Source organism: Tachypleus tridentatus, chromosome 12 (assembly GCF_004210375.1).
Source record: "Tachypleus tridentatus isolate NWPU-2018 chromosome 12, ASM421037v1, whole genome shotgun sequence".
NCBI classification, from domain to species: Eukaryota; Metazoa; Arthropoda; class Merostomata; order Xiphosura; family Limulidae; genus Tachypleus; species Tachypleus tridentatus.
The window spans coordinates 86,018,124-86,038,326 of NC_134836.1; the positions used below are offsets into that span (position 1 = coordinate 86,018,124).

The following is a 20,203-nucleotide window of genomic DNA, read 5'->3' on the forward strand; positions in this document are numbered from 1 at the left end:
AAGGTTAGGAATGCTGGAAGGAAAATGAAAAACGTGAGAAGACTTATCCAGTCAAAGGCAAAAGAATGTGTGTACAGTTGAAAAGGTAGGAAGATCATGTGTGAGATCATGAAGATGATGAATGACAAAAGTACTAGGAGTAGTCTACATCCCAGCCTTAACAATCTCCTTTAAAGGACAGTGAAGGCATGCAGCAACAGACATAGTAATGGCATGAATGTGATGTGATGTTGTGGATATGGCAACCTATCAGAGATAAGTTCAAACAGAAGTTCATGAACCAAACCACTAAGCATAAAAGGAAAAGGCCATTGGAAATGGAATGGTTCCAGGGAATAAAAGGTTGGGATTGTGAACCCAAAAGGAAACAGTACATGCCATATATCATCTTAAGGAATGAATCGGACAAAGAAGTTGATCAGGACTGGAATGGGAATATAGGTTAGAAATGGAAGGTTAAGAAAAGGTGAGAGAGTGAAAAAACAATTAAAATTTTGGCATAGGTCTTAGAGAAGAAGGACCAGTTTGGATAAAGAATGACATAAGAGGGATGATGTAATGAGTGGGTAACATTAATGACATAAGTAGCTGAACTATGACTGCAAGGAAGGACGAGAAGGAAAGAGGTCTTCAGGAAGAGCACGTAGATAGAACATGAAGACAAAAGTTTATATGGAGGAAAGAGCATTAAGGACCACATTTAGATCACAATAAACAATTCAAAGAAGTAAAAAAAGGAGGAAAAAGAAAGGAAAAAAATGAAGCCAGATGAAATGTTGGGTAACCAGTAAGGTCGCCCAATAGCTAGACACAGTCGAAGTGGAGAAGTCTTTATTTAACAACTGGGTGAATAATAGGGAAAGGTGGGAAGTGCAGAAACAATGAGAAAGAGACAAAATTCAAAAGATATGTTATCTGTGGTAATAGACATGGACAGAGGCTTGATGAATCAGGAAAGGAAAAATATAACACATTCAACCAGAGACTGGGCTGAGACAATGGAACTGACTAAAGCCATAAATGTAGGTAGGAAGTGTTGACACCCACAAAATGAGAGGCCACTCTATGAGAAGAAACTTGGGAGAATATAATCAATTTAACACCAAATTTATGGAGCCAGGAAAATGAAAGCTACAATCATAATGTGGTGACCATGAACACAGAGCCCTGGAATTGGTACCACTGGCTCTATTATATAAGTGACCACTTTGAAGATGTTGTAATGCACCATAACAACCACCATCCCAGCAGAAGTAGAGGGAAGTGGGACAAAGCTTAAGAACCTCAGTAAAGGTGGTATGGAGTGAACACTCCATGGTAGACCAGAGATTGGAAGCTGATGGGTGTGTGAATTATTCATTCCAAACGTGAAGATGAAGGAGGAAGCTAAACTTTACTGAGGTTGAAAAGAAGAACTCATCACTGAATGAGGTATTGAGAAGGGTAAGAAGAGACTTCTCTCCATCATTAGGAATCCTATTCAATAGTGCATCTTGTTAGAGCAGAGTAGAGTGGTCTCTGGACTTCAAATGGATGGAAGCAAGCAGGAGCCAATAATCCACAGAATGAAGTGTGCAAAGACTCAGAGTCACAAAAAAGTTTGTACCTCCACACAACTTAGAGCCAAGGTTAGTCTGAATGGTAGGGTCTTGAATTTGAGAATTGGACTTAAAGTTGCAAACAGCTATCAATAAAGTGGACACTATGGGGCAGAACAATAAAGTGTAGATTACTGGGATTAAATTAGGTTTCTAGTGTCACAAACGTTGAAGTAGCCAAAATCAAGTTTAGCCATGGGAAATAAATGAATACATTACAAGTCAAAAGATTTTAAGTCCCACTGATGAAAATTAGGATAATAATAAATACAGTTAACAATGATGAAAAACAATCAGACAGAATAAATGAAATATTACAAGTAGTAAAGCTGTTTAATGTAGAAACTATTAAAGCTTACTCAGTTAACAAAATACTGATAAATATCTTATGGACAAACCATCTAATTGTATCTAGTCCACAAAGTATGGAATAATAAAGAATGTGCAAATTGACCAGAATTACCTTAAAAAACACATTAATAATTAATGTCTAACATAACAAATATCTAAATTAACAAGGACAAGGAAAGACACATAATTAAGTCCTGCACTTCTAAAAATTAGGATTGTAATAGTAATGAACATCCAAGACAATTAAGTTTGCCCAGAAAAAACAAAGTAGCAATTAGTAACTAACTTTCAATTCATCTAGAGTAACTCAGATGACAGAGGACATAAATATCTAACTTGCCAAAGTATGAGCACTGATGACAGGAAATATATAATTTTCCCATGTTTGAATAAGGACAAAGCGATAAGCAGGGCATCTTAACTGTGGATATATCAACTCTGTATATGTTGAGAAACTTACTAAAGATCTCCTGGGAGAACTGGAAATAACAGGAAGAAAGGAGGGAAAGAACAATTCTCCACCAAAGTGAATGAAATGACACTGGTGGAAGATGTCAGAAAAACTGTCCAAATTTATTTATCACTGGTTGTATTGTTCATTTGAACAGTGTTATGTTGGAGAGAAAAACGATCACTAGCTGTGCATGTAAATCTAAAGCCCAATGAATTTACATCTGTACCTTCTCTGGAAATAAAACTGAAACCAATTCCAAGGAAGTCATACCAATAGCGTTTTTTAACTGTAACAAATATCTGTGTTAATACACTAATCTAAACTTCATCCACAAGTGAAGCCAAAAATAAAATACAACTGAGCACGCAGGTGGTTATTTTCGTACATGAGCGAGCATGCGCATAAATTAATAGATGCTTATTTTGATACATGTGCTTGCAGATGATTATTTTCATATATATGTGCGTGCAGGTGCGTATATTCATACATTACCTCGCAGGTATTAATTTTCGTAGATGGGCGCACGGGTGCTGATTTTGATACATGATCGCGCAGTTGGTCATTTTGGTAAATGCGCGAGCCAATACTTATTTTATTACATGCGCGCTAGTAGGTAAATTGATAGATACGCGTTCATTGGCAGATGCGCACGCACATGCTTATTTCTCTACATGAGCGCGAAGGTGCTGATTTTGTGCATAAATTTGTACATTGATACGCAAAAGCTAATTTTCATACATGTGCTTGTATGTGTACAAAGTGGTAGATCAGCTCGTAGGTTCTTTTCGTACTTGCGCACGCAGGTTCTTAATATTCCTACATGTGCTTATTTGGGTTCATGCGAACGTAGGTGCTTATATTGACACATGTATACGCAGATGCTTTTTTTCCCAGATGCACTCGCAGGTGCTTATTTTGATATATGCGCCCAGAGGTCTCATTTTCGTACATGAGCACGCAGGTGCTTATTTTGATACATATCCGAGCGTGCAGGTGCTTATTTTAGTATATACGCACGAAAGTGCTTGTTTTGGAAAATGCTCGCGTAGATACGTATTTTGGTACATGGGCGTGTAGGTTCTAAATTTTCGTACATGTAAGCTCATGTGCATAAATTGACAGATGCACGCGAAGGAGCTTATTTTGGTACATGCGCATCAAGGATCTTTTTTTGTTATCCGCGCGCATGTACTTATATTGGTAAATGCGAGCACAGGTGTTTATTTTTGTACATCCGCGCAGATGCTTATTTTGGAACATGCGCCCACAAGTGCTCATTTTCGTACATGCGCACGCATGTGCTTATTTTAATACATTCACACTCAAGTGTTTATCTTCGTACATGTGTGTTCAGGAGCTTATTTTGGTACATGCGCGTGCACTTATTTTGATACATGGTGGCGTAACAGATGCTTATTTTGATACATGCGCGCGCAAGAGCTTATTTTCGTATATGCGTTTGCATGTGTATAAATTGGTAGATGCGCGCGCAAGTGCTTATTATGTAGAAGCGTACGCAAGTTCTACATTTTCGTACCTTTGCGAGTATGTGCATAAATTGGTAGATGCGCGCGCAGTGGCTTATTTTAGTGGGTGCGAGTGCAGATACTTTTGGTACATGTGCGAAATTCCCAAACAAAAAATCTACCAATGTAAATAAACTAAAAAAATGTGGTCTACACTTTTGGATCATGGGTGTGTTATAAGAGTAAGGTCAAATTTCATTCTTTAGTCAAACAATAGTAAACTACAATTGGCAGTGGATAGTGTTGATTGACTGCTGTCATTATAGTATTTCCGTTCAAAGTTAAGGAATTGACAGAGCAAATAGCTCTTGAATCGTTTTGTTAGACTATTCAAAAGAAAGGAAATCAACAATAAATCAGATTAGGTCAACATGTTTCCTTGGATGTGTGGATTGCTTGCTTTTGGCTTGATCTGACGAAAAGATATTGTAGTATGTATTGGCATTAAGAACTCGATTCAACTGCCCGAATTGTTTTTAGAACAATATTATTGTAACTTTATTTCTGACAAAAGTTGTATTTCGTGTAACTTCCTGAGAATTGGTATGCCAGAAGATTCATATACACGTGCAGCAAGAAAGAATATTAATTGTAGTTTGTTTATAATTAGAAAACAACAGACCAGATAATGGTATCAGAGGAAGGGCAAGATTATAATATGAAAATTCAGTGCTTTTACATTACAGCAACAAGATAATTTCACTACATGAATCACATTCTAAATACTATTATTTCGAAAATTTTTTTATATAAAGTAAGAAAATGTTAACCCTAGTTACAACATAAATTCACGTGTTCTTTTATTTTGATATTGTATTGGGACCCTTGTATAAGACACCTACATTCTAAATGAAACTTAAATCGGTTACAGGAATTATTCGACGCTGAAGAGAATTACATACCTCACCGTCAAAAGCGGATTGAAAAACGTTTGGTTTATAAAATTCATATTAACCTGTTACTTTGTTGCATAAAACTATTTCACATTGCTTATTAATATACTGCAGACAATAAATTATTATTTGTTTTCTTAAAATCAGATACACGCTCATCTATGTTACGTAGCAGGAAAAAACTCCATTCACAAACAATCGAAGAATCAGAATATCTTGTTGCAAAATCAGCAGTTACTAAAACATCTAGCAAATTAATCCTTGTATATCTATATCTGTTGAATGAAAGAAGAAATCACTGTCCCAACTCCAACCATTCACACATGAAAATAGTAAAGAAAACAAAATCTGAAACACGCATGCGCGCACATGTACCAAAATCAACACTTGTGGCAGCATGTACCAATTTTCGCACATGCGCACGCTTCTACGAAAATCATCACTTGCGCGAGCATATACCTATTTTCGCACCTGTTCGCGCATCTACAAAAATAAGGACTTGTGCGTGCTTGTACTATTTATCGCACTTGTTTACGCATGTAACAATTTATGCTCCTGCGCGCACATGTACGAAAATCAGCACTTGCGCGTGCATATACCAATTTACGCACCTGCGCGCGCATGTGTAATAAAGGTACCTTCGCGCGCCTCTATGACAATCAACACTTGTGCGAGCATGTACCAATTTACCCAGTTGGGTTTAGACGTTCGACTCGTGATCTGTGGGTCGCGAGTTCGAATTCTCGTCACACCAACATGCTCGCCCTTTCAGCCATGGGGTGTTATAATGTAACGATCAATCCCTCTATTCTTTGGTAAAAGAGTAGCCCAAGAGCTGGCGGTGAGTAGTGATGACTAGTGCTTTCCCTCTAGTCTAACATTGCTACATTAGGGACGGCAAGCGCAGATAGCCCTGGTGTAGCTTTGCGTGAAATTAAAAAAAACAATCAAACTAAAACAATAACAGGAAAGGAAGTAAAACTAACAATAAAATCTACAAAAGACAAGACACCAGGAGAGGATGACATACAAGCCATTCTCCTCTTTAAAAAGGCGCTTAGGGACCGTGTGAACACATAGCAGAAATCTTTAACTTATCACTCAGTTCTGGATACATTCCGGTTTTTTGGAAGCAAGCAATAGTCTTTGTATTCCATAAAAAAGTAAAACCAGCAAGTAAACAATTACCCCCCGATCAGCCTGGCCAGCTGTGTATGAAAAATTCTCGAAAGAATAATTAGAAATAGACTCTCAAATTGTTTAGAAATAACTCGAATATTACCAGAATTAAAAATGAATTTAGAAAATATAGAGACAGACCACAGATCACCTGGCTATCTAACTTCCTGGAAGATAGTTGATTGATTAATTTAGTATTTTATGGCACAAAGCAGCTAGGCTATCTGCGCCAAACGTCCGGTAAAAAGGTAAAAATAAATTAAATGTAGTAAAATACAGAACAAAAAATGAAGGTAAAACAAAACATCATTGAAAAACAGAAAATGCATAAAACCAACGTTGACACCTAGTTTACAATGGTAAGAGAGAAAGCAGAGTAAAATAAATTGTAAAGTACTTACTCAAGCAAAATGGTAATGATCATAACCCGCCAGGAAGACCAACAGGTAAGTTCAAAAACCACCGTCAGTCACCTGAAGTTGGCCTTTTCAGTCCTGGTTCCGGGTTATGTGTCATAGCAGCCATTATCAAAATGTAAAATAATAGAAGTTTTAAAAGACATAGAGCAAAAGCGTAATAATGAGTAGCCAAATGTCCAGTGAAAAGGTAAAATTAAAGTAAATGTAGTAAAATTTGTAAAAGTAAACGAAGGTAAAAACAAAACAGTAATTAAAACCAGAAAATTGCATAAAACCAATGTTGACATCCAATCTACAAAGTTGTAAAGAACTTCTGTAGCAGAATGGTAATGATCATAACCCGCCAAGAAGACTAACAGGCAAGTACAGAACCACCGTCAGTCACCTGAAGTTGGCCTTTCCAGTCCTGGTGTCGAGTTATTTAATGTTCTGGCCATTTTTCAATGTTAGATTGAACTAGAGAGAATGAAACTGTGAAAAGGGAACCACAATTAAAAAGGTGTAATCAATAAATATCCAACACTTAAATGAGATTAAAAAAATTAATGGCCATTAAAAAACTAAAAACTTTATTAAGGTGGACAGTGTCACCATCACCAATAACACTCTCCAATGTCACAGATAAACCCTGGAAAAAAAAACGTTTAAAATAGTGCCGTCGTTGAGAATCGTAACGATGGCAAGAAAGCAAAATGTGGCTAACAGTGATTTGAATGTTACACAAACTACACACTGGTGCATCAATTCCAGTCGCGTTGCTCACTCCAAGTGGACTGCCAGCTGGTACGGAGCCGAGCCTTGAATACAAGACCATAGTTCATGTACGGAATAGGCACAGTGGTGCTAGTGCCGGAGAAGATAGATTTAGCTGCCGTGTCTGCAAGCTCGTTCCCGCGAATACCAACATGGCCTGGTATCCAGAAAAACTGGATAGAAGTATCAGTTAATGAGAAACGGGCCAGTCGGTTTTGAGTATCAGCGAGAACAGAGTGTGAGCCAACGTGTAGCGATTCCAGGACCAGTATAGAACTAAGCGAGTCAGTATAAATAGTGCAGTTGGAGTACTGCTTAGCTTCAATATGATCCAGGGCAAGAGATATGGCATAAAGTTCATCAGTGAACACAGAAGCTGTAGAGGGTATTTTGCGTGCAACCACCGAACCGCAGCAAACTATAGCAGAGCCCACTGAATTACCTGATTTGGAACCATCTGTATAAATGGGAACGGAATGATTGTTTGAAAGATGTTCATTAAATAAAAGACGGTACTTCCAATCTGGAGTATCTGCCTTTTTCAGATGACTGAAAGAAAGGTCACATTTGGGGGTTGTAATAAGCCATGGTGGGATGGGCTGACCTGTGGAATTTGCAATGTTATTCAAGGACAGACCCAATTCATCCAATTGCGCCTGGATGCGAAGGCCAAACGGAGCAATGGCAGATCGTCTGTTCTGAAAAAATACGGCCCACTGAGAAAGGAAAACACATCCCAAGGTGGGATGCTTTGGTAAGGAACGAAGATTCGAAGAAAAAAGTAAAGATAGTTGCAAACGGCGAAGATGCAGAGAAGGTTCATGAGATTTAATGTATAAGCTTTTATATTGCTCTGTACCCTTTTTATTTGTCTGAATCTCTTCAGTATCTGATATGATACATGATAGGTATTCCATGAATTAAAAAACAACAACATGATGTAGTACTATATTTGTACTAACATAAAATAATATGTAACTCACGAGTACTAAGCCTTTTGTTTACAATCAGTAACAGGAGTAATGTTACAAAAATTCTTCTTCATTAGCGAATGTTAACTAGTAGTTCTAGTGCTGTAAACATCTACAAGTTTGGGACCTTCAAAATTGGTATTTCTATTTCATGTAACAAACAAATGAAACAAACAGAAGCAGAAACAGTATAGTGTTAGAGAGAGAAAAAATAACCCCTTAATGTTTAATTACATCTCTCCCATGAGCAGTCAGATTTATAAATGAAAAAGCATGAATGATATTAAAAAAAAGCAACACTTAATGGCTGTAATTATGAAAAAAATTGGATCTTAACATATTTTTCATGAAGTATGTATTATTCACACAAACAAAGTAAATTATATTATCTTATTATTAACTGCACTGGACTATTCCACTAAAACCTCTTTGCAAAGGAAAAGTATTTAACTACACCATCTACCAAATAGTGGGGTTTATTTAATGTAAAGTACAAAAACTGTTGAAAATTATACCACATAATAACCTGATGATGTGTCATTCATTGTGAGCCTAAAATGTACAGTACAACATAGCTAATAATTATTTTATCTAATTAGTCAATTACAATTCAACTAGTAGCATACTCATATGATAAGTAAAATGCACAATTTTAAATGTTTCATAAACGTTAAGCACAACTAATGTCTTTCAGTGTCAAATTATTAGAGAAACATGTCAAACATAATTCCCATTTTTAAGAATCTTTAAAAGTTCTTTTCCCATTTGTAGACTATCCTACCAAACATTTCTTAAAAGCATGAGATGTGTGAGATTTATTTAAAAATAAACTGAACACTGGCTTTCAGATATGCAGCACGTAAATGGGTTTAATATTGAGTAAAAACCAGCTGCCAGCTCTAAGTGTCTGATGTAAGTAGAGGATGAAAAGTCTGTTTATACAAATTATACTACTGTGTAATATTACTACAGACATATTTGTCTTGTATATGTTACAAACAAACTGAATTATTCTATAGTAGTAACATCATATGCTCTTCTGCATTAGTTTGGTAAACAACTTTGTCAAATTATTTAGCATCACAAAACAGTCACCTTATAGCAACATCAAGGTACAGCACAGTGACAATCATTTAGCCACTTTTTCATGGTTGTTGTACTGTTTGTTTGTTTTTAGCATCTCCCACTACATTAGAGTATACCATATTAGCAGGGTAACAATCACATTACCATTTTGTTTCATTGTCATAGTACTGTGTTTTTCTAGTGTCTGCCATTAGATTGCAGTAGTTGTGGTATAGTAACAATAATTTAGCCATTTTTGGATTATTATAACACAATGTATTCTTAGCATCCTTCATTATGCAAAGAAACCAAAAATATCATGTAAATATGATGAAAATTATTTGTAAATTGGATTTTGATGGACAAACAACAATGAGAGAAAACCTATTCCATTATGTGCCTTACGTGTGGAGACCTCAAGCGTCATTTTGAAACAAACCATGAGGAATACCATGTGTAAGTTATTGAATTTTTCAAAGAAAAGAGAAAGGACATTCCAGTCTCCCAGAAAGTAAAGCACAGTGTGGCAGGGGATGATAATGTGAAATCTGTGGAAACCTCTTTTGTTATATAATATGTAACTGTAAATGCCAGAGCTATTGGAGTAATAGGAGACACACTAATCAAACCTGTTGCCAAAGAAGTGATAATGGGAATCAATGCAAGTTAAACAATAGATATATGCTCATTTCAACAACCTAAATATATCATTCTAAGGCAAGCTTATATCAGTATTCTACATGCAAGACAAAGTTAATGCAATGATTGAAAAACTGGAGTTATGGGATACACATTTTGGTTGTGGTGAACTGGAATTTTTTCCATTTTTCATTCACACCGTATACACTAACCGTACCTAATTTAGCAGTGCAAAATTGCCAATACCACCATATATGACAATTCTGAGGCTACTCTTTTACCAACGAATAGTTAAATTGACAGTAATTTGATAATGCCCACTCACGTTGCGAGTTGAGGGCCCTAACCACGTTGCCTAATTTAAGAGTCAATAAATTTTATAATCCACATGCATTTTAATAAAGATTGGTTACTTATTTTTGGAGTAAAACCGATTTGGGCTATCTGCTGTGTCCACAGTTGGGAATCGAATCCCGAATCCGTTATATTGCCGTTGTCCCTTTGGAGAACCAATCATAACGAGGGAGTATGCATTGATAGAGAGGTAAAAAAGTAAAACACACAAACTACTGAAACCAAGAATAAATCATAATGAGAAAGAGACTTGACATATTTTATTACTGAAACATTAAACTATAAAATTAAAACTGCTGCTACTTAAATTGCAAACCGAAATCCCAAATATTATCAATTCAGTTAATAAAAAGAGAAGTAATATTTTACGTTAGGATGGGATGTTTGACCATATCGCATACATAGTCATTTGTTTGTCTGTTTTTAATTCTAACGAAGTAAATATGAAGAGTAGAAAAAAAAAATTTTTACGCATTAGTCCTTGGTTTGTTTACCTGCGAGGAGAAAGAGCACATAATCCAATACTCTAAAAGAAACAAACATTAAATAAGTCTATCAGTTTAAAGTTAGGGTTGGCTAGTGTGGATGTTCTTTGTGGAACAACCAACTGACCATTCACCTTTTTTTAGATTAATGGAAGAACAGCCACCTACCTTACTGATTAGGTAAGTTTTACTTGTTTTTAATTTTAGAAGAACAAAATGTTACCAGAATCTGACTGCAAGAGTTTTTATCTCTATTTATTTTAGTGCCAGATAAATACTGTTTTATAGTCATACAAGTTTACCAGAATCAGTTATAAATCTTGAAAAGTATATATATATATATAGATTTTATTAATAAATGAATCAAAATCATGCATATGAGGAAAAATCAACTGTTTATACTGGCACACAGTAATTAACTGTTTATGCTGGCACTTGCTACAAGGAAAATCAACTGTTTGTTCTGTAATTAAAGTATTTTCCATTTTGTCTACAAGAAGAATAAAAACATTCAATGATGGTTTGATACATAGGGAGAGACCAGGCAATAGTTCACTTTTTAAATTAATCATTCCTGATTGTACTTATTAACAACATAAATAACACAACGTTTACATGCTTTATTTGACTGGACTTGAGTTCTGATGGCCAAAGAGAAATGTTCACACATTTAAAAGCACAATGTCAGGTCATTATTTCTTTTTAAAAAATTATTTAATCCACATTATACCTGAACTTGAGACTTTAAATGCTATCTAAATTTTTAATTAAGCTTTCTATTTGTACAGAATGTAGTAAAATAACATTAGGAAGTAATTATATATAATTATGTGGAAAATCACAAACAGCAAATGGCAACACTTTCTTATTACTTTACAAGTCTTAGTTTTATTATTAATCAGCTCTGAGTGTTTTGTTAAATAAACTAGTGGATCAGTGTGAAACACAGTAAAGGATATTTAGTTATAATATTATAAAGCCTTGTGATCACAGTAATGAATACTATTCACATAGACTAGATCAACCACGTACCAGTGTTGGACATTCTTAACAGGTATTGTGGATATTGTAGGTGATGCTGGTGTTTGGGTATAGTGCATCTGAAACCCTGGTGTTGTTTCAGTGTCCTTGTTTGGCATTGTCGTGTATTCCCCTTGGAGGTTTCCATGGTGGTTGGGGTCAGGGGGGACCAAAATATTCTTTCTTTACATTGGTTCCCCCAGATAAATAAATCAAAATAAAATAGTTTTGTTCTGGTGACATATTAGTGTAAACATCCACTCCTAAACACAGTGAACTCCTCTTGCATTTGAAGGCCTTTGGGGATATATCCATCAAGGTTAGTCCCAATGCTACTTTGAATTCATCATGATGAGTTATTGTTGAGAGGGATTTGAAGAACATCCTCATGTCAGAGATCCTCACTGGTTTCTCCACCCAAGATGTTTTTGCAGTGAGGCACATCTTCACTTGCAAAAATGGAATTATGATGTCGACCAGTGTCCTAATTTTGATGTTTACATTAACACATTTACTTGCCACCATCAAGGCAGGTTATCTAAATTGCAAAGTGTGGCCATATATTCCAAATCCTTTGAGATGTTTCTAGTGTCAGTGGTTTGTTGCAGTGACAAGGACCACAGTGTCTATGAATGTGAAATAGACCCTGCTTGTGTTAATTGTAATGGCTATCACCCATCTTGGTTTCATTCATGCCTCAGGTAGATGGAAGAAAAAGAGGTACAGTTTTTGAAAATGGTTCACACCTGGCCTTATTTCACTGCTCTCTTAGAACTTGATCCTACTGTTGTCTTTAAACCATTGATAAACAGCTGAGTGGCAGCAGTGACTGATTGTATTATCCAGGCAGCTGCTCAGTGTATTACTGAAACCTCAACATGTTTTCCATGGTATCCTCATCCTTGGTAGAATCCTACCTGCCACATGGCATAAAAAACTCAAAAACAGGCATGAGATAACTTTTGGAGGTATCCTACACTTTTAAATCGCATCACTTTTCAATGGGCCCATGCTCATGCTCAGCCGGTAAGACGTCAAACTCAGAAGGAATCTTGGATTAAATTGACAACCAGCATCTCTTCAACCACCAGTTCCAAAGTTGTATGGGACAAGATTTGGAAGGTCAATGGATAGTATAATTCTGTCACCCTTTTGATCTTGCTCTCTAATGCCCAGAGCATCGCTGATATTCTCGGCAAAAGCTTTTGCTTGGTATCTAGCACTACTGCTCCATCCTTCACCTTCTTAGCCATTAAGGCTCGGTCAGAGCGATCACCTCTTTCATTTCAGGTGATCATTTCTATGATTATAATTGCTTCTTTACACTGGTGGAACTCAAGCTGGCTCTTCATCTGTCTGACATTAGATCTGTTGGACCTGAAGATGTACACTATGAGATGCTGTGTCATCTCTTTCCTGCTGCTCTTGCTATTCTTGTGGTTGTTTTAAACTGGATCTGGCATGATAATGTTTTTCCTGATCCATGGTGCTAAGCTATCGTGCTGCTTTTCTCTAATCCTGGAAAGGATCCCAAGATTTCTTCAAACTACCATTCAATTGCTTTGATGAGCTGACTCTATAAGATCTTAGAGGGGTTAGTTAATGCTCCTCTTGTTTGGTTTCTTGAATCAAACACCCTTCTCTTGCCCACATGGCGTGGGCTCTGACAACAGTGCTACACCACAGATCACCTGATTTGACTTGAAACATTGAACAGAGAAGTCTTTCTCAAGCAACAACATCTTGTGTCAGTATTCTTTGACCTTGAGAAGGCTTATGATACTATGTGAAGGTGTGGTATTTTGTGAGATCTTCACTTATATGGGTTACATGGTCATTTGCCTATTTTTATCGACAAATTTTTAATGGGCTGGCGATTCCAAGTTTGTGTGGGTTTGGCACTTTCTTGTTCTTCCCTACAGGAATTTGAAGCCCCTCAGGGCTATGTTTTGAGTGCCACACTTTTCAGTATAAAGATTAATGCCATCACTGAACAACTCCCTCTTACTGTTGCAAATGGGCTCTGTGTCGATTACTTTCATATCTCATGTCAGTCGTTGAACATAAGGTACATTGAGCAGCAGGTACAGACTGCCCTCAATCGTTTATCAAAGTGGATCACAGCAAACAGTTTTATCTTCTCTCTCTATAAAATTGTTTGCATGCACATTTCCTGCCAAGGGGGTATTCACCCGTGATCCTGAACTCCATATCAGTTGTGCGACCTGAGACAGAGTTCTTGGGCTTATCTTTGATTGTCAGCTGACCTTTACATCACACCTCCAGCAGCTACGAATCAAGTGTACGAGGGCATTGAATATCCTCAGTGTTCTTTCTTCTGCTTCTTGGGGAGCGGATCGATGTTCTATGCTAAAGATATATTGTGCTCTCATTCAATCGAAACTGGACTATGGGTCTCTGGTCTGTGGCTCTGTCAGGACCTTGAACTTCAAGATGCTGGGCCCTGTTCATCATCAGGGGTTTGACTCTGCACAGGGGCTTTCTGCACTTCCCCAGTCCAGAGTTTGTACTCAGAGTCTTATGAACTTCCTTTATACCTCTGCCATTTGCAACTGTCTTTAATTCAATCCTTACAACAGCATACAACTTGTTTTCCTTCCTAAATGGGCCATGCTTTTTCAGATCAGATGATCTGCTTTTGTTTCTTTTAGCCTTCATATCCAGGAACAGTTGGATGAATTGGGTCTGTTCTTGGATGACATTGGTGTATCCACTGGTCAGCCCATCCCACCATGGCTGATTACCATTTCCAATGCGACCTTTCTTTGAATCATATGAAACAAGCAGATACATCTGATTGGAAGTATTGCCTTCTGTTTCTCAAATATCTTTTGAACCATCTTTCCATTTCCGTTTATACTGATAATTTGAAATGAGGTGACTCTCTGGGTTGTGCCATAGTTTGTTATGGTTTGGTGGTCATGCACAGAATCCCCTCTGTTGTTTCTGTGTTCACTGCCAAACTCTAAGCCATTTTTCTTGCTCTCAATCACATAGAAGCTAAGCAGTACTCAAATTTTACCATTTATACAGACTTGCTTAGCATTCTACTGGCCCTGGAAGTGCTTCATCCTGTTATCACCAATATTCAACACTGACTGGCCCATTTCTCTTTAACATCTACTTCTATTCAGTTCTTCTGGATACCAGGCCATGTTGGTATTCACAGAATGAGCTTGCTGACACCGTAGCTAAGGCTATCTGCTATGGCACTATCATTGCTCTGCCTGTTCCATACATGGACTATGCTCCTGTATTCAAGGCTCATCTTCATGCTAGTTAGAAGTCAATTTGGAGTTAGCAACATGAAAACAAGTTTTTCCAGATAAAACCCTCTATTGGACTTTGGCCTTCTTGTTACTGTAAGGATTGATAAGAAGTTGTCCTAACTAGACTTTGCATTTTTCACAGTTTTTTAACACATTGTTTTCTTTTATCTGGGACTGATGCACCAATATTTGGTCTGTGTAACACTCAAGTCACAATGGTCCGCATTTTACTGTCATGCCATCATGACAGCTCTCAGTGATGGCACCATTTTAGACATGTTTTGTCCACAGGTTTATCCCTGATGCTGCACAGTATCATTGGCGATGTTGACACTGTCCACTTTAGAAATGTTATTAGTTTTTTTTAGGGTTATTGTCCTTCTTAATGCTATTTAAGTTTTTAATTCAAAAATTGGACTTTGTTTTGTTTTAATAATATTACTTTACTTTTAATTTTTTTATGGGTTGTTTGGCACAGATAGCCTAGCAGCTTTGTGCCATAAAATGCCAGCCAACCAACTTCCCTTCTTTTTTCTCCAGTGACTTGCAATCAACTTCTTATCATCAGTGATAATTAACTTATTTTTACTGTAATTATGTTATAAGTCATTTACTTAACTTCATATTTTAACATAACTCGTGTTTCAGTGTCATTTGCCAGAATGGTGTTGACATGAAAACAGAACAAATAAGAATAAAACGAGGATTTTGACATACAAATGAAATAAATTCAAGTTATGTAAATTGAGAAAATAACACGAGTTCAAGGAATTGAGATATAGATTATGCTGTTTCTGTTTCATAATGTTTAGCTGTGTATTTCATGTAGCTCAAAATGACAGTCTCAAAATTCAGGTATATCACTAGCAAGTGAAATAGTCTTGTTAATTACAACTTTTTGTACCCAATATTGATTCTCCTAAAACATTTTAACTGTTGTACCCAAAGATCAGAATGAATCTTTCTGACAGTACCAAAACTGATTGTACAAAGCACATCCTCTGTAACTGGCCAATCTGGGAAAAGGCATCAAAGTGTGCAAATATCTCTGCTCTATGTGACAGCTACTATTTTCCTCTCAAAAAGTTGAAAAAAATCAATGCAACTATCTTATGAAACAGCAAGCATGTCTTTCATCAGTCAAGCTACAAAAAGTAGCTGCAATTCACTACATGACTGATACCAGACTTACACAGTTCCATATTCAGAACTTGGGAAAATGATGCATTTCATAAATAAGAAATTATACACTTTCAGAGAATAAGATGTTTATTTTCAAAAGGTTGATCTGAAGAATAGAACTTGATGTTTCATGTAAGAGCTCTAAAAACCTCTGACATGAAATGATGAGTTTGATAGCATTATTAGTTGGATATCATTAGTGTTAAGGTAGTTTATCAAACATTTTTTATTTATGTCAACCTTTTTCTATATGTTAATATTCTATTTGTAAATTAGATAATACTATTCTGAAGTATTGTATATAGAAATAGTTCACACTCAGCCTGAATATGAAAATAGTTTGACACGGAAGATGTTCCTTTTACAGTTTGTGAACTACTATTCATCAATTTTTTTATGTAGCATTTTTCAAAGGAAGGTGGTAATTTGTTAACATCAGTTAAAATATGAACGAAGTAGTTTACAAAGTAATTAAAAAGACCCAGGGTGAAAAGGTACTCAAAATAAATGGTACTAAAAGACAAATAATAACACATAATGTTATAAAAACTAATCTTTTCAGTTGTTTTGTAGACTAATTTACCACTGTTGATAGAAATGTTTAAAAATGACACTAAACATAAAGCTGTCTCTAACATTCATATCTCAACCAATGATACTGAGACTTATATTTTAAGCCTAATTGTCATTAAGACTTGCATTGTTTTTTTGCTACTAACAGTAACTGAGATCTAGGCTCAGATAAGATATAAGGTAAGTAATAATAATTTATTTGTATACATATAAACTTATATTAGGTTAGAAAGTAACATACATGAATTACTTATTACTTGTACTAATAAACTGTGTATGAATGCCATTTTAATATACGTGCATAGGTTTCCATAGGATTTTACTAACCAGCACTGCCTGAGGTAATCTATTAAACACAGACAACATTGACCTATAACCTACATTATCAGTCTTTATGTGCTCGATCTGAAACCTGGTGAGACAATGTTTTGCTCCATAACGTAATAGAAATCAACCAGATTAACAAAGTAATAAACAAAGTAACTATAAGAAATCCTGCATTTGCACTGGTATTGGGACCTGAAACTGTGAATTTGTGCTATAAAATTATGAAGTACATTTCCTCTTTACACTGGCTGGTAAAAAAATAGCATTGTTTAAGCTATGAAGAATCAATCTCTGCAATTTTTTTCATGTTAGTCACACACATTCTTTAAATATTTTGGTAGGAAACATAATTTTCGGACCATTTAGTCCTGAACAAGTGATTAGTGTTGTAGCTCGCTTTCTTATATCTTATTATACTTTTCAGTCTTGTGTCCTTTCTGAGGTATTTTTTAAAGTGGTATTGCCACAGTAATTTTGAAACTGTTATTCTACATTTCCTTCTAGTGTGGAACAGGAGGGTGTTTGTTTGAAATCTTTTTGCAGTTAGTTATAATTATGGTAGGGAAACTGTCTGTCAACACTGTGATGGAAATGGAAGTTCCATAAGTTTTTCAATTAAAATAGACATTTATTGTAATAATTTCATGTAAGAAAATTTTGTATGACATTCGGCTTGTTTTGAGACTTACAAACTGTTTTGTTTTTTTTCAAAAAGTGATTTTGATGTGTTCAAGATTCTTAGGTTATTAATGTTCATTCAAACGTATAGTAAGTCAGATTGTATGTAAAATTAAATTATTTATGCATTAACATCAGCAACAAAAATTGCTTATATTTTTATGTTACAAAGATGGATAAACCATGTTTATAACTAGGAGAAAATTTTTTTTGCACCTATCTAGATGGCTGCTACAGGTTTACAAGAAGTGGTCAGTGCATAAAAAGGATGAGTGTGTTCATGAAAATCACTCAGTGGGAGAGTGGCTGCTACTTAATAAACCAAGAACAATTGGGTCTTTCTGGTGAATTTCTTGAAATGGGTAAGGCTTAAGTTTAACTAAAATAATAATGTGAAAATAATTACAATAATGGATATGTATGTTCTGCATAGAAACATGAACAGGTTAAAATAGTATTTTTTTCCATGTCTGTGGAACGCGTTTAAACCTTTAATTATGACCTAGTCTTATGTAACTCGAGTGGCTTTAAATTAAATTATTCTACTTTAAAATAACTGACTAAATGGCTACTAGAAAAGTGGCAATCACATAAAATCTTTTGGTATTTTGGAGAAAAGTGTAAATTACAGGGAAACATGTCTTAAATATCTGTAAAACAGCTACACCACCTGAATGATTAGTATTAATTAGAACAGCAATTTTAAAGGACCTTGTCTGTGTTTTAGTTTGTTTGTTCTTTAAATGAAACACTATTAATATGCTACTTGATTTTGATGTTAATTTTTCTGTACTATTTATAAAAATTGATATTTATGTCAAACTAGAAATTAAATCTATTATTCAACCACCTCCAGACCTGAATCAACTCCATTAGGTTAGATTTTCTCTGTAATAAAGCTTGATACTTCCAGGAGTCACCACATGTATTATAGTTATTGTAGTTCATTAATTACAGCAACTTTAGACTATATTTAACTGTCTAGTTCCATTAATCATAAAAACTTCCCACATCATTAAATGTACAGTTTAGTTAATAAACCTTTCTGTAATTTATTATCCTTCTCTAGTGTTGCAGTTTGGATTTGTCACAGTTTTTGTGGCTGCCTTTCCTCTGGCACTATTGTTTGCTTTACTGAACAACATCATAGAAAGCAGGTTCTATGCTAGGAAGTTTATTACTTTTTTCCAACTACCTGTGGCAGAAAGAGTTAAAAGCATCAGTGAGTGCACAGTGTGGAGAATACAGTAAGCTTTTTATTCTGTTAAGAAGTAATTAAATTGACAGAAATCACAATGTGAATCTTTTAAAATACAGACAATAATGCAATGACATAGAACTTTTTTATGATGTACAAACTCTTTTTCATAAACTGATTGAGGACTGATACCAGTAAATAATAACAATCACTTTGATAGTCATGTGTGAATCAATCAGTTGTAAGAAATATTTGGATTCTAGCCTTTAGGTATTTTCATTGTCATTATGACATTCAAGTTACCCAGATAGTTAATTAATGTAATACACACACTTTGAAGTTTGTTTTATTTCATACCTTGATTTTTTTACACTAAATATACACAGAAGAGTTATTAGAGTTAATTAATAACGTCTGATAAGTCTTAATTCATAACTTAGCTGAGATATATTTGTATATAATCCATTGTATATATGAATGTAATGTTATTGAAAGAATTGTTCTGTAAGCAAAAAAATAATAAAAAGATTTAGACAGTAAAGTTATTGAAATATATTCCAGTTATTCTAATATTTTGATTTTATTTTGTTAGGAATATGGTACAGAAATCTTGATTCTATTGGAAAGTTTTCTGTTATCACAAATGTAAGTATACATTGTATATTAAACAATGTTTTTACTTGCTTGTTTTTTACACTGGTTGATAGTAACAATACTTAAATTTATTGTGGTGATAAATGAATGTTTCATATGTGTATCAACTTAAAGCAAGACACCTTCAGAATTTATGTAAATGAAACTTTTTCAACTTGCTATTATACAATACTGTGCAAAAATGTTAGAATAAGAGAATATTGCAAAATGTATATTCCTCTGCAAACAATAGCTTTTTTTTATCTTCAGGGTTTTCACCTTTTACCCATCCAAGCACTGAACACACTTGCTCTGGGTTTTTATACCCCACTCAAATGCCCTCAACAAATTCTGATTTGCAAAATTGTCCACCAACTTAAATGTGCCTTCTATCTAAATACTGTATATAAGCACTTCATTCAGAGAACATAATCACACTTCCTTGACAAAGCATTTGGTGCAAGTTTTTACAAATAAGAATGTTGTAATTATTAACAATTTACGTGATGACTTTGAAAATGATTGGCATTTCTACAGTTACATCTTCTGTTATATTTATAAATTAGTTCAAAAAAAAAAGGACCAACGGGTATGAATTCCTGTGTTAATGTCTCA

At 35.2% G+C, this 20,203-nt stretch overlaps 1 protein-coding gene across 2 annotated transcripts in view; it reads left to right on the plus strand.

Moving 5' to 3' along the window:
• The window catches only part of LOC143235460 (anoctamin-4-like), a 37,925-nt gene extending 18,324 nt beyond the window's left edge, over positions 1–19,601 (plus strand). For both annotated transcript variants that reach the window (XM_076473655.1, XM_076473654.1), the window contains 3 exons: positions 17,982–18,119; positions 18,827–19,004; positions 19,548–19,601. In XM_076473655.1, coding sequence (XP_076329770.1) covers positions 17,982–18,119; positions 18,827–19,004; positions 19,548–19,569 — 338 coding nt within the window. In that variant the 3' untranslated portion in view covers positions 19,570–19,601. The remainder of the gene's footprint in view (positions 1–17,981; positions 18,120–18,826; positions 19,005–19,547) is intronic.
• The last annotated feature ends 602 nt before the right edge of the window (positions 19,602–20,203 follow it).